The 15,848-nt window shown below is 45.8% G+C and overlaps 1 protein-coding gene across 5 annotated transcripts in view; it reads left to right on the top strand.

Annotated features, from left to right (window-relative positions):
- Window positions 1-15,848, top strand: part of sema5ba (sema domain, seven thrombospondin repeats (type 1 and type 1-like), transmembrane domain (TM) and short cytoplasmic domain, (semaphorin) 5Ba) — a 53,101-nt gene that overhangs the window by 20,795 nt on the left and 16,458 nt on the right. For all 5 annotated transcript variants that reach the window (XM_086123304.1, XM_086123303.1, XM_086123302.1 and 2 more), the window contains exons 5-11: window positions 4,438-4,500; window positions 5,186-5,284; window positions 5,949-6,162; window positions 9,864-10,149; window positions 14,323-14,458; window positions 14,543-14,750; window positions 14,828-15,035. In XM_086123304.1, the coding sequence (XP_085979430.1) occupies window positions 4,438-4,500; window positions 5,186-5,284; window positions 5,949-6,162; window positions 9,864-10,149; window positions 14,323-14,458; window positions 14,543-14,750; window positions 14,828-15,035 (1,214 nt within the window). The remainder of the gene's footprint in view (window positions 1-4,437; window positions 4,501-5,185; window positions 5,285-5,948; window positions 6,163-9,863; window positions 10,150-14,322; window positions 14,459-14,542; window positions 14,751-14,827; window positions 15,036-15,848) is intronic.

The following is a 15,848-nucleotide window of genomic DNA, read 5'->3' as shown; positions in this document are numbered from 1 at the left end:
AATACAGTACAGTACAGCGCTCCCACAGTTCAGGTGGAGGAGGAGGAGGAGGTCCCCCGCCGGGCCAGACATTGAGTGGGAGGCGGCAGAGCGCGCCGTCTCACGCTGGGCTCCTCTCCTCACCTCTGCGCTCCTACTTCCTGTCATCAGGTGGGGAGCGCCGCTTCCTGCCGGGGCACTGGAAAGACGCACTTTTCCGCATCGCTTCAACTCCTACACGATTGCTGCTTTTAGATTTTTAAAAGTCTCTTTAGCAGACATTTGCTCCAGGTTGACTCAGCTACTGTCGTTGCGAAAAAATATATATCACAAAGATATAGTCGTGAACTCATCATAGAAACAGACTTTTTCTTTGGAAAAGCAATCGATTTTAGGCTAATAGAGAATGACCTAACCAGCAGTGATCTTGCTGCTTGGACTCGAGCTACCTTAGCCATCATGAGCTCCTTCATCATCAATATTATTCTCACTATGACCTAGAACAACAAACCCTGATTAGGTACAGTTTGTTTTTTTTAGTCAGTCGGTTGGCTAGTTAGCGAGTAGGTCGGTTGGATGGATTTCGGTTTGAAGGTGAGTTTGGTAGTTTGTCAGGGTAATTACTATGCTGGTTATTGGTCGATCAGCTGGCTTGTCAGTGCGTCAGTTGTTGGTTGGTTGGCTGCTCGGTTCATTTGTTGGTCAAGTGATGGCTCTGTTGGTGGGTTGATTCGTCGGTTACTTTGTCATTTCATCATACCCTCTTATTTCATTTGTCAATTTGTTTGTCATTCTATTAGTTATTATATTTGTTCACTTTATCCTGCAGTTAGTTCTTGAGTTGGTAGGATTACACACACACACACAAAAAAAAAACAAAATACATAATGTATCGCTTCAAAACTTACTCAAGGCTTTTTGCTGGGGCTAAGGAGTAAAGGAAGGAATTTAGTGCTTGCGTTGGGGGCAGATGTGTGGGGCAGCAACTAATCATATCTTCATGTAAGTACATAGCATAGTGATAGTCAACACAGTCAATCAAGAGAGTGGCCCCGCCCCCTTCCTTGGCAGTCAATCGCTGTGACTTGCTGACACCAAAAGAAAATCAACCGACAACTCTCGACAGCCCAAGACAGCCTGATGGGATGACGTCATGGCCAACACACACACACATACACAGAAAGAAGCAGTCGGATGCCTGTGCCATGAATCACTGCTTGGGGCATTGCCATTTTTTCAACCTCGTCTCCAAGGATCCCTGTCGGCTTAACCCGCTGACCTTCACCACAAATATCCCCACGAAGAGCCCCTCTCAAAACACATACACAGGCGCGCGCACACACACACACACACACACACACACACACAGAGCCCATCTCTGTCGAGCTCGTCCTCGCTGCGCTGGAACAAAGCCAAAGCCCTCAACACCCCCCCCCCCCCCCGCCCTTCCCCTCAGAGCCAAAGCCTGAATGAGTGCAATCAGCAGTGCAATCTGGGAAATGAGCGGCCGGACTGCAGGATGCGTTGCACAAGAAATACAGCGACCTGTCTCAAATCTAATAAGGGATTTTGTTTTGTGGTTTTTTTTTTTTTTTTTTTTAGCTTCACTCAGACATGAATCAAGCTTGTTAGCCTTGAATTAAAATAAAAAAATCAATAACAATACTTGTTGAAACACAGACATTTATAGGTATTACAAAACAGATTCACTATCATGATTTTTTAAATAGAGAATACAAGTGTATGTATTTTACATTTATATCATATTTTGATAATCATGAGGATATAGAACAGTGTCTACTTTTGCACGTATTTCTATTGGTTTTTGCGGTGCCCCTATGGAGGGATAAGAAAGCAAAAAAAAGGACCAAAAAAAAAAAGCATCTTTTTTATTTTGAAAGTGGATCAACTGTGTGCAGGTGAGCAGCGCAGCGTGCCGTGTGTATTGTGTATTGTCCTCTCCAGCGTGCGCACATGAATATTAAAGAGCGTGATTTCCTGGCGGCCGCACAATAAGACTTATAATGGAGCGTGCGCTGTCCTCGGCGTGCCACATTCCGCACAGTTAAAGGCAGCTCTGCTTGCCCGCCGCCGCATTTTACATTTATTTGCTGCTTCTTCCACCGCCACGTTTGGATTGCGCGCGCCGCGAGCCCAAGACGTGTGTTGGAGTTAATTTCCATCCATTAGGCAGGCCAACAAGCTAACCTGACAGCAGATTCTTCCCATTTCTCCCCAGCCGCCGCACATGAACCAACACGCGGGCATTTGCATAAAGCACACTCGGTGGCAGGGGAGGAACAATGGCGGCGGGGTGTCAGACCACGCTAATCAAGGCTTAGACCACATGTGGCGCCGCGCCGAGAAAGACGACCTTACCAGTCAGTCACTAAAGGTCCTTTACCTGCCATTCCCATTTGCTACCCGTCATGACAATTCAGTGCTAGTCGCGAGTAGTGATCCTGATCACTCACTATCGATCATGACCCGTCAATATCGATCATGATGAGTCACTGCTTGACATTTTCAGTCATCATCAGTCACCACGAGTCATTATCCGTCAGTGCAAGTCTCTAGCAAACAGCGATTGTGTGATGTAAACACGTGCTACCGATCACTACGATTCAACAACGGTCATTACCAGCCGTGACCGATTATTAACCGGTCGTTACCAATCAGTGGCAGTCATTACCATCTAGTTTGTAAACTGGTTACTCACTTGGTTAGCTAGTGTGACGGTTCCTTGGTTCATTGTCCATTTAGTCGGCTATTTTTAGTTGGTTGCTTGGGTGGTTGTTGGTTAACTGGTCCGTTGACAGGTTGGTTGGTTATCTTGGCACTTTATTTATTTGCATGAATTACTACGTCGTGGTTTGCAGTCATTACAGTTAAATTGGTAGTTTGGCTAGCCCCTAGTCATGTGCTAGCCTCTTGGTCACTTGTTTGGTTATTGGATTGTTTTTTTTTGGGTGGGGGGGGGGGGGTAGTTCGCCATTTTATTAGTTGCTTTGTTGTCTCATTGGCCATTTACAGATAGGCAGTCCTTTGGTTGGGTGGCCATTACTTAGTTTGTCAATTGGTTGGTTAGTTATTTGATTTGTCGACAGGTTGTTTGTTTGCTAGTTTGTTAGTCCTGGGTTTTTTTTTCGGAGGGGTTAATAGGTTGTCATGTTTCCTTATTCGTGTAGTTACTCTGTGAGTTTGGTGAATCAGCTGGTTGGCTCGTCAGTTTGGTCGTTAGACTGTTTGTTTGCTGTTTAGGTAGTTATGTTAGTTGGTCAGTTAGTCGGTCAGTTAAAGACCATGCAACCGATTTTGGTGCAGATTCAGATGAAGGAAAATGAATTGAATGAATTACCTGTAAAGTTTGCTTGTGTGTTTTCTGAATTTACACAAGTTTTCTGCTTGTGTGAATTCAGTTTATTGTTTTTCTGTTGTACAAAACTAGAATGAAATGTTCACATTTAATGATTACATTTGGTCAAGGTGTGTGTGTGTGTGTGTGTGTGCGCGCGCGCCGCAGCGTGGTGATGAACGGCTCAAAGAATAGAATAAATCATTATAACGGCGACTAATTAGCGTGTGCTTGATGTTCTGGGATTATGGATCTCAGTCGGAGAGAAAAAAAGAGAGTGGTCGCCAGATTAAAGTGCGAGCGTTGTGTCACCTGGCAAGTCTCTTAAGATCCAATTAAAAGTGTGTGGAAGTGCCATTAAAAAAAAAAAATGTGTGAAAACAAACCAAGTCAAAAGAACATTTCCCAGCTGAGTCGCCCCCCCCCCCCCTTCTCAGGCACACCTCACCGAGCGCAACCCACCATAACAACCTCACCGTAGCAACCCCGTAACACCATCTTGCTCAATGTTTGGGACCATGTGGTGCATCAACACATCTGCTTCATTCTAATTAAAGACAAAGACTGATTTATTATTTTTTTAATACAAATTTTCCCATGTTGCTCTTCTGTAATAAAAGCAACAGACACAGAATTGGCGGCTACATTCTACCTGATAAATTCCTGGCTACAGAACCAGATGCAGGATGGCGGCTGCCAGAAAAGGCGGGACAGCGGTGTCAATTTTGAAAGCTGTTTATTTCCAACGTTGTGTTGAAAGCAATTGAAGCTGTCCAACACCACTGAATGGTTGAGATGTTTTTAGGAAACTTAAGGGGAAAAAAACTTCCAGTCTGCATTCCTCCACTGATAATCCGTCGTCAATGCCGATTGGAATAGCGATTGACATGCTAGCGCTAATGCTAATCTATCTTCCTGCTTTCAATCAGGTTTATGTGTTGTTGTCGTCGTCGTGTCGTTTTTTTTCTCATGGGCTGCCTGATTGGACAAGATGGACATCCTCATGCAAATGTTCATCAGTCGTGTCGGTGTGAGCCACGTCTCCAATTGTGCTGTCTGACTAGCCGTCGGCATGTCTCGCTCTCTCTCCTCTGGTTTCCTAGGCGACGGAATGGGCGCCCGACGACGAGACCAGGAGGTCCTGTCAGAGCAAAGGCAAGACGGAGGTAGGGTGAAAACTTCCTGTCACCGTTTGAGGAGGGGCAACCCCAATCTTGGCTTGAAACCCGAAAGCTGTCTTGAAACTTTTTTTTTTTAAAACTTCAAAGACCCCTACCTGAAACAGGAGCAGTTGGTGTAAACACAGCGACAGGGTAATTTTCAGGAAAATCAACTTTCCCTGCTCGTCGCGACAAATATGGGCGCGTCTGGTTTTGACTCGTTTTGTACTGATTGCTACCTCGCTCGCTTGCGCACACATACAAAGGCGTCCAATCAATTCTCTTGGAAATTAGCTGCCTGGCATCATGTCTTGTCTTTGTCGTAGCACAAAAGGCGACAAATGGCCAAGCCATTTACACACGCACGCACTGGCAGATTTACCATCAGACGAACACAAGCAATTGGCTGGGGACACGAGATTTCCAGCACTACACCCCCCCCCCCCAAACGTCTCAGAAAAACTAGTTCTTCGATGTTGATGCAGTTATTATTGTTTCAGTGTTAATTCACATGCTTAAAAAGACACCAAAAAGTAGATTCGATCATCATCATTTCAAGTCCTTGCGCATGTTGCAGAGTTGATCCAGGAAACGGGTTAAATCAAAATACTCTAGAAGGATTTTAAGGGCTAGCGACTCCAAACGCACAACAAGTACGTAACGTTTGTCACGCGGCGCCTTTCTTGTGCAGGTCGAGTGTCAGAACTACATCCGAGTGCTGCTGGTGAACAAGACCCAAGTCGTGACCTGCGGGACCAACGCCTTCCAGCCCCTCTGCACCACCAGAGAGGTATCAGGCACCAACTTCTTAGAAAATGACATAAAAAAAATGCTGGTGTCACAAAGTTGAATTGATACATGCAATACACATCCATATAAAATTCCCCCAAATTTATGAGTAGTCATGTCATAAATTTTTATACCACTCTCCTTTCTCACTCTGTCCACCTTTACCTTTTTTTTTAACTAAACATGCGCCCCCTGTCAAATGTTAATTTCAATTATTATTTTTTGGCCATGTTGCGGGCCGCAGAAAAATGGATGGTGGGCCGGAAACGGCCCCCGAGCCATAGTTTGGATACCACTGCTCTAGCACTTCTGCTTGTCATGTTTCAAGAAACAGCGACACGTAAATATGCGGACTCCACGTTTTGTTTCTTTCATTTCCTGTTCATTTTGAATGCCCAGTACAACGACATGAATTTGTCTGGATCAACAAAAAAAAATAAAAAACAGCTCGCCAGAGTTGAATTGAAGAACTCAGCTGAGCTTTCCAAAAGGTTGCCTCGATCGTAGCCCAAATCACCTTTCACGTTCTTTCCTCAATAGCCGTGGCATCGCGCGACCCAAAAACGGTTCTTTTTGGCACGCCATCGCATCGCATCGTTCGCCTTCGACTCGATCGCGACAAATGTGACTTTGTTCAGCCGAACGCCCTCCATTCATCGTTCCAGGTGGGCAACATGAGCAAGGTGTTGGAGCGCGTCAACGGCGTGGCCCGCTGCCCGTACGACCCTCGCCACAACTCCACGGCCGTGTTGACCGAGCGCGGAGAACTCTACGCCGCCACCGTCATCGACTTCTCCGGACGCGACCCCGTCATCTATCGCAGCCTCGGGGGGATGCCGCCGCTTCGCACCGCCCAGTACAACTCCAAGTGGCTCAACGGTAAACGGAGCGCCGTGTGACTGGGTCATTTCTGCCGTGCTTTCTTTTTGGTGGACTCGCCGAAGGTTTCGCTGAAGTACCAGACATTTAGGCGGGGGGGGCGGGGGGGGGGGGTGGAGTGGAGATGAAAGTGAGGAAGCGCGAACCGCTGAGGACGTGTCAGGAAGTTTCTGGAAGGGCGATGAGGGACGACAGTGGAGACTGATGATCAGTGAGCGATGTCGTTATTCCTCACGACGCGGAGGGTTTTGGGGGGGGGGGGAGTACTGCTGCGCACACGCCGCACCACACACAAACATGCACTACACCGCACACCCACCTGATCATATGCACTTCACCACACACACGCGCATGCACACACACACACACACACGCACACACACATGCAAACTTCACTACACACACCTAACTACATACTCACAAACATCTGACATCTGGCAGACAGACACCTGTCCACACACACACACACACAGCTCACTAAACCCAAACCAATACATCCTCCAGACTTGACGACACACACAGCTAACCACATGCACTTCACTACATGCTATCACCACAGCGCACGCACACACGCATGCACACACGCACACACACACACACACACACACACACACACACACACACAGTCTGTCAGTGTTAGAGAATTGGCTTTCTACTGGATTGGAAGGTGAGAATGAAAATCTCATTTCCAGTGCTAAGCCGCCGCAGCGGTTCAGACGGCGCAAAGCGGGGGGGGAGGATGACGGTGGGGGCCGGATCCAATCAATCTGTTTCCTCGCGGGATTGGTCGTCATCCAGGTGCTGACCGATTCTCTCGCGTCGTGTGTCGGAATGGCACAAAGTGCTAACATTCAAGACACGTGAACGAGTCTAAATTGCATGTAAATTTTGGAGGGGGGGTTCTTTTTGTTGTATTTATTTATTTTATCTTGGCATGCCTGCCAAATTTGAATTTGCTATCTTGAGTAGACCCACAAAGAGAGGTGCTATTTTCAGATGTTTGTTTGTTTGTTTTTGGGTGGTCATTTCCAGGGGTCTTTGAAAGTCAAAGCCTATCTGGAATTTTTATCTATTTATTTATTTATTTTTGGTCAGAAATTTGAAGCACCTATACTAGACAGATGGCTGATGGATTCAAGTTTTAATCACTGCGTGTGGGTGCAACATAGCCGTAAAAATTTGATGACTCATCATATAAGACCAAGCGGATAACACACCATGTTTTTGTTTTTTTTTTTTGAGGAAAATTAACCCCCTGACGTCAGTTTAATTTCGCAATGAGTTGTGGTGAACAAGAAAGTCTCAAGACGATGTGCCTGAAAAGACAGGAACTGGACCATTTTTTTGGTTGAAGCTGCAATCTTTGGTTCTTTTTTTAAAATCATTTCAAGGGTTCTTTTGGATTGTTTAAAATGTCAGGCACCCAAAGGCAGTTTAATTCAGCAATTTTGGTTGGCTTGTCTGTTTTAACTAGATCCCCAAAAAAATTCCGGAAAGAAACAGCAACTTGGTTCGAAGCTGCCAATAAATCTTCATTTTGTCATTTCAAGTCGACATGTGAATATTCTGAAAATGTAGCCCCTTAAAGTTTGACTTGGCAACATGAAATTTGATCGGCATGTCTTTCGTGAGTAAACCCACAAAAAAAGTCTGAAGAAGCTTGAAAAAGCATCGGGGACTGTGACGGTGTGGCTCGAAACAGACATTTTTGTCATTTAAAGGTGCCCTTTGCATTTTTGGACAAATCATACCCCAAATCCAGTTTCATTGAGGAACATGGAATTTGGTAAGCATGTTCACCATGAGCAGACCCATTAAAAAAAATCCAAAAAAACTCAAGAAGTCATGCCCCACAAGACACAAGACATTTGCTATCGAGGTTTGTTAGCAACCATTTTCGGCCCATGTTGGTCACTTCCAGGCATCCGACAAAGACAAACGACTTGTAGAGATTTTGTCTGATTGCTACCAAATTCCCAAAAGTCACTCTCGCTTCCCAGATCCGCATCCATCACCTCCAGAGAGCGCAGCCCACCGCCATCAGCTCTCCTCCACCTCTTTGTTTTCAACATCCCCCGTCGCCGCTCTGCCCGATCCCGCTTTATGGATGGTGGCGCATTTGCGAAAATTACATTTTATGACTCCACTGTTTTTATGCGAGGAGATGCTAGGCGGCGATATCGCTTAAAACAAATGACAGCACACACACGGCGCAATCTTTACTCTGCTCATTATTTCTTTGCACCGGCGGCTTGCCGCCCAAAAGTTGACTGAAGGAAAAAAAAAATGGAAATGTGACGTCATTCTTTTGAACGTCACCTGTGGCAAAACGGAGGCGGAATATGCAAATGAGCGCAGGACAGTGCTTCCCGGCGGGGTTCACGTTTTTCAAATGTCATTTTCGCACCGAGTAAATTGTGCTCACCTCTCAGGACGTCGCAGAAATGTCAGTCTCGCTCCATCGACTGCAGTCTAAAGACTGAAACGAACATTCATGGACATAAAATATTTCAAAGTCTTCAATGAACCATCTGTTGTTTTCAATGAGACAAGTGAATTTTTCTTAACATCAAAGACACTTCAGTCCGCAATGATGCTCTGGATGTTTTCGTAAACATCAAATCATTTTGTCTTCACCGATCAAGTGGCAGTAGATCCAAGCCCAAAACATTTTGCTGCAAAGCGGCACCGCTCACCGCCTCATTCGCTCTGACCGGCCGTGAATCAAACGTTGGTGTCGGCGCGTGCAGTAAAGCAGCGGACGCTCGAAGCTAAAGACGAGTCGCCGCATGGATTTGCCATCCAAACATTGCGCCCGTTTTATCACCGGCCGTTTTTCATCTTCTCTCGTTTATACCTTTGGCACTTTTATTGCACGCAATAATAAGCCATGTGAGGGGTCAGCGGTGGGAAAGACCACTGCACCTGAATGCATCACCGCCGGAGCACCCAAAGGGGAGAAGATAAATGTTGCAAATATCTCTGCTCTCTTTTTATCGCCTTTTACGACCCTGCACAAACACCTTGTACTCGGATGTCATGTTTTTTTTTTTTTAAACCACCGCACCTAAACACCTCATGTCTCGAAGCATCTGAATATTTGGGAACATCGTTTATTACAACAGCACCTGAATGCATCATGAGTGGACGAATGCTGACAAAATCGCATCTGGGGAGTGTCTCCAGATGCCCACAACGTGTGAACGCATCACATCTACAAAACATCTTTTTACAAGTGCACCTCAATACACCCATTTAGAGAATGGCTATTTTCTTTATGACAGCATCCAACATCTCCTGAACGTCTGAACACTGGAGAGTGTTTTGTTTTTTCTACAACTAATTACAATGAAAATATGTACCGTTTTCATTTTTGTTAATTAATTTGGGGTTTTTCATCTCTCTGTCTGTCCTTCCATCTCTCCATCGGTTTTTCTATACATCTGTTGAACTCTCAAATCATCCATCCATTTTTTTAATCATGCACGCAAGAAAAATCCTGTATTAAAAAAAAAACTAAAAGTAATAAAAGTTTTTTTTTAATTAAAAAAAAAAAAAGATCGGAGCAAAAAAACAAAATAAAAGCCGTGCTCAACAATAAGAATTGGAGAAGGCAATCGCAATAATACAAGCTAAATTAAAAAATGTCTTAAAATCTTGTTTTCCTTTTTCCCTCTCCCTGGGTCCTTTTCTGCCGGCAGAGCCGCACTTCATCGCCGCGTACGACATGGGCCTGTTCACCTTGTTCTTCCTGCGGGAGAACGCGGTGGAGCACGACTGCGGCAAGACGGTGTACTCGCGGGTGGCGCGCGTGTGCAAGAACGACATCGGCGGCCGCTTCCTGCTGGAGGACACGTGGACCACCTTCATGAAGGCCCGCCTCAACTGCTCGCGCTCGGGCGAGATCCCCTTCTACTACAACCAGCTGCAGAGCACCTTCCACCTGCCCGAGCAGGACCTCATCTATGCCATCTTCACCACCAACGTGTGAGTGACGCAAAACAAAATAACACTTTGACAAAGCTGCTAGTACTCTTTTTGGGGGGGGGGGGGGGGGAGAGAAACGTCTACCGCGGTCACGGGAGTAACTTGAATCTGACAAACGTAATATTAAACGACAATTGAAAGAAAATGAACCGATGAAAGGCAACTCAACGCTTCACATCTAGGGGCGGCTTTTTTAACGACTGCACCTGAATGCATCATAGCTGCTGCATCTTTTTTTTTTTTTTTTTTTTTTTTGGACAGCACTCCAATGCATCACATCTAGAGTGTCCTTTTTTACGACAGCAACTGAATGCACGTTGCTACCGAATTACAACCGCACATGACCATATCACAGCGTGAGATTTTTTTTTTTTATGACTACACCTGAACGCATCACACCATCTTTTTCAATGACCACACCTAAAAACACGGCTTCTCGAGACCAATGGATTTGTTACAAACCAGGTAACATCAAGTGAACAGTTCACTACGACCACACCACAGCCTGAAAAGTGTCCTTTCTTTTTTTTTTTTTCCAACAATTGCACTCGGCAACACCTTGAACCAGCAGTAGTTTGCCAAGCAACGTTAATCAACAAGTTTTTGCGCCGTTCCTCCTTTCCAATAGCGAGCACCTGCTGCGTTTCCAGTAAGTCATTTCCTTTGAGTGCTTTATTCCTGATACTGATGGTGCTTGTTATTCCTCGCCTTCCCTTATCCTAACTAATGACTCATGACACAAGCTCCTCGTTAGATTACGCTGCAGCATCAGGAATGGTTTGTTCCAGAATGATGGGAATTTGTCTTCCGAACAGAAAAAAACCCAAAAAGCGATCCCACCGCCGTATGTCAGGTCTCCAGCTCGCTCGCAGATGTTCCGTCGCACACGTAACCAGAACGCTCAACGTCTCCACCAACAACCATCCTAATCGTTTCCATCTGGTGTTTAAAATGTATTTATTTTAATTCCAACTACCATTTTGTTGTCCCTGCAGACTGTCAGGGCGATACGCACACCGGGGCAATCCCAACCGTGCCGTATTTCTGCTCTGCAAGATGCATGTTCCCATCGTGAGTACGCACTTGACGATGAAGATTTCAAGGCCAAAAGTACTTGATTGCATCACGGGCCCAAACAACCAACAACAAAAGCGGAGATGACTTCTTTCTCCTCCACTCCGTTTAATCTCCTCCTTAAGATGATGGATTGATAATGAAAATAATTAGTACCTGCGGAAGGCGGCTTGTCGAAAGAGACGCCGGCGAGCGCCGCAGTCGCCTTTTAATTAATTGGATGGCGGCTAAGCTGCCATTACTTACTAATTATGAGCCTCCTTATCTTTTGCGACTCACTTGGATTTGCTTCTCACTCAGCACGCTCTCATTTAGGAGTGGCCCAACCAAAACAACTACTGTAGCACTGTGAAATTTGGTAGGTATGTCTCTTCTGAGTAGACCCACCAAAAACTCTCAAGAATTCATGAAAAGACACAGGAGGTCTGCCATGTTGCTTTGAAGCCACCATTTTAGGGTCATTTTGTTTCTTTGCGCGTGTCCTGAGAATTTTGGGAAAATTCAGCCCCCAAAGCCGGTTACATAAAATTTGGTTGCTATGTTTATCATGAGTAAAGCCACAAAAATGTCTGTAGAAGCCATGCAGAAGTATGCCATGTTGATTTCAGGTTTGTTTTGACCATTTCCAGGTTTCTTTTTTTTTTCCTTTTCACTTCCGAGCATGAAATTTGGTAGACATGTCTTTCATGAATGAGCTCCACCCAAAAAGTCTCAAGAAGCCATGTATGAAAAGATACAAGAACTTGTTTTTTTTGAAGTGGCCGTTTTAGCTTCGTGCTAGCCATTTGCCTAGCGTGGCACCCACCTTGAAAAGTCATCAAGTGAAGTCGTGTGACTCGCAGTGAAGAGTACGAGGTTTTGTTTTGTTTTTTTAACCACCTATTTATGATCTGCAGCAGCAAATATACCATCGTCAGAGACGTTCTCTAGAGTAGCTCAACACTGGCGATGAGCCTTAGCTAGCGTTGCTTTATGTTTTTGCGCAGGTGTTTGCTGACTCGTGAATAAATGTTGCCATTGTTGTGCAGTGTGAAAATATGGATGTAATTCACGAGCGGTGCTGAGTGCTGAGCTAGCCCCTTTTTTTTTTTCCTCTGTGCCCTGCCACACTGGACGTCACTGTGCTGAAACATGGCCCCTGCGTGTGTTTATGGCTGTTTCACTTTCAGCACCGAAATGAGGTTGGACGCAGGGAGTGTGACATTTTGCTTTGCAGCGGGCAACATTTTTGGTTCATTTTGGCCGTTTCCAGTCGTCTTTCAAAGACAAGCTTCTCCTAGATTTATTTATTTACTTATTTAATTTTGCAATCGCTACCAGATTTGAAGCACGTACAATATACCCGACAGATGGGCAACGCTACATTGAGAAGAATTAGAGATTTGGCCATCGCGTGTGGGCGGAACACGGCAGTCGATTTGATGGCTCACCGTAAAACATGTAACTCTCATAACGCAGCTCATTAATTTTTTGGAAATTCAGCCTGCTGCCATTTTCACTTAGCCAGATGAAATTTAGTTGCCATGTCTGTCATGAATAGACCTACAAAAAGCAAAGAAGCCTTGGCCAACAGGAAGTTTGTTTTGTTGTTCTAACATTTGTTTTTCTCCCAAATAGACCATCGTAAGTTTATTTTCTTACCTATAGAGATCTTTAAAATCTTTTGAAAACTCAGCCCCCAAAGCCACTTTCACTTAGCTACATGAAATTTGGTAGACATGTCTAACATGAGTAGACCTACAAAAAAGTCTCAAGAAGCCATGCCGCAAAATACACAGTAAGTCTGCCCTTGTAGTATAATTTTGGTCATCTTCAGGGGTCCTTTTTGAAAATAAAGCTGCCAAACCTAGTTTCACTAAATGACATGAAATTTAGTAGACATGTCTAATGTGATTAGACCTACAAAAAAGTCTCAAGAAGCCATCATCAAAAATACACAGGAAGTCTGCCATTTTGCTTGAAATTGTCTGTTGTCAGGTTATTTTAGTCAGTGTTAGTGATCCTTCAAGCCAGTTTTGCCTCGCAATCGGAAATTTGATAGACATGTCAATCATAAGTAGACCCACAAAAAAAATAATAAAAACGTCTCAGGAAAACAAACACGAAAAGACACAATTTGCTTCAACGTGTTGCCCGCCAGCTGGTCAGCCTCCCACAAGTCTCGCCGAGGTCCACTGACTCATGCTGGCTTTGTGACGGACAAGCATGTGGGCGAGCCCAGCAAGAAATAAATGCAAAATCGGCGTCGGCAAAGGAAGGAAGTCATTCCCTCCTCTCTCTGTCTCCCTCTTGCTCTCTCTCCCTCCCTTATTTGACACCTGCTCTCCAAGTGAGACTTTAATTGTGTTCTTATTGACAGCGCTGAGCTGATAGAGAAGCTCAGCCAGGAGCCAAACAAGGCGTGCTGGTGCAGTGTGTGCAGGTTCATTAAGGGGAGAGGATCATGACATGGATGAACACGCTAAACACAATGTTGACTAGCAGAATAACAGCGACTATTTTCTGTTACTCGCTTGTCCTGTACTGTCCTGTCTAATCCGTATGTATTTGTCTGTGATGCATTTTACTTAGGAGTCAATCAGTTCTCCCTCGAACGTCTCCAGTTGGTTTCGGAATGCTTCCCACACTGTCCCGTTGTCACCCATCCTTAAGAACTCCCATTGTCCCTCCTGTTCTATCCTGCCGTGTCCTGTCCCATTCCGTATCATCTCACATTTTTGCCCTACTGTCCAATCCTTTCCCCGCCAATCCGCATCTCCCGTTTTTCTCTCCCATCCTGTCCTGTCTTTTTCCCACCCTATAGTATTCACCAACGCCCTTTCCTGTCCTGACCTGACCTGTCCTTTCCCACATCATCCCATCCTGCCCTGTTTTCTATCCTGCCTTGCCCTGTCCCAACGATAACATCTCCCATTTTTCCCTCTTATCATTTCCTGCCGCAGTTCCCATTCTGTCCTGTGCTATTCATATCATCCCCCATCTTCCCCTCCTGTCCTGTCCTCTGTCCTTCCCTCCCCAATGCATATCTCCCATTTTTCACTCCCATGCTGTCCTGCCCTATCCTGTCCCGTCCTGACCCGTCCTGTGTTTCATACCCAGCAACAGCATCGCAGCATCAGCCGTTTGCGCCTTCAACCTTAGCGCGATCACGCGCGCCTTCAACGGTCCGTTCCGCTCCCAGGAGAACCCTCGTTCCACCTGGATGCCCACCCCCAACCCCATCAGCAACTTCCAGGTTAGTATCACTCTGACCATCCTTAGTCACACCCACAGGAGGACAGGACAGGGCAAACGTGTTGCATTCCACCTCCACGGTCAGTGCGGTACCATTGAGGACGAGGGTCCGAACGAGGGTCTGACGGAGCGCAGCCTGCAAGACGCCCAACGCCTCTTCCTGATGAACGAAGTGGTGCAGCCCGAGTCAGTGGATCCGCTGGTCATGCAGGACGACGTGCGCTTCTCCCACCTGGCCGTGGACATCGTGCAGGGCATGGACACGCTCTACCACGTCATGTACATCGGCACCGGTCGGTGCAGATAAATCGACAGAGAACGCAATGGAAATAATCTGCAGAGTAAGGAGTGTTTCTTCTTCCCTGCTCAGAGTACGGCAGCATTCTGAAGGCGCTGGCCACGTCCAACAAGAACCTGCAAGGCTGCTACCTGGAGGAGATGGAGCTCCTCCCAACTGGCACGCGCCAGCCAATCCTGAGCCTGCAGATCCTGCACAGCGACCGCTCGCTCTTTGTGGGCCTCAGCGACCGAGTGCTGAAGATCCCCCTGGAAAGATGCTCCACATACCACACTGAGATGTGAGTCCCCACTCTCCACTTTGCTGCACGGTTCTCCGTAGTCTCCCACCGAGCTGCATTACGACATGCTATAGTTTTTACTGCGGTATTACACTCGGCAATCTTTTTGCTTCATTATGATCCAGAATCTAGATCCGCTTTGCTGCCATTCATCTCCTCTCGGATAATACGTGTCTCCAATGCCGTAAATACAGGACGCTCCGGTTGTCCTTGGCTGTTGTGAGCTAGCTTGCATCATTTCCCACCGAGGCGTTCAAGGTGGCGTGTTTACCTCAGGTTTCCCGCAGTGCTGCTTTGAAGCCAACCACGAATAGACTTTGTTCGTCCAACGAGGGAAGTCGGTTGAGGCTTCTGCTTCTGTTCTCTTCTCTGTTGGCAGTTAATTCCGCTCAATGCTTCCGCCGCCCTATAGCGGCTGATTAAAACGTCCTGCGCCAGGATTAATTCACCACCTAAAAAAAGTCTTTTCTCTTTTCGAAGCCACGTTAGCAGATGGAAAATTTGGGGCTGCTCGGTGCTACGTTGTAATGAAGCTCAGAATATTATTATTATCCATCCATGATTCATAATAATTATAACGTGCAATAATTGTGTGTTTGAGGTGATTTAAATTAAGGAAAGTCAGGGCTGTCAAATCACCTTGCACTTCTCACCTCTATTTTCTTAACATAGACCACATAAGTATATATAAGGATAACATAACATATATAAGGGATGACATCAACGCGTTCTGATTGGTTGAATAAGTGCTTTGAGCTTCTTTGATCTTGAATTTAAATATTCTACTTTTTAGGTGTATATTATAATTTCTGT

Source organism: Hippocampus guttulatus, chromosome 11, assembly GCF_054856545.1.
Source record: "Hippocampus guttulatus isolate MCC_2025c chromosome 11, RoL_Hgut_1.0, whole genome shotgun sequence".
NCBI classification, from domain to species: domain Eukaryota; kingdom Metazoa; phylum Chordata; class Actinopteri; order Syngnathiformes; family Syngnathidae; genus Hippocampus; species Hippocampus guttulatus.
This window is presented reverse-complemented; position numbering and strand designations above follow the sequence as displayed.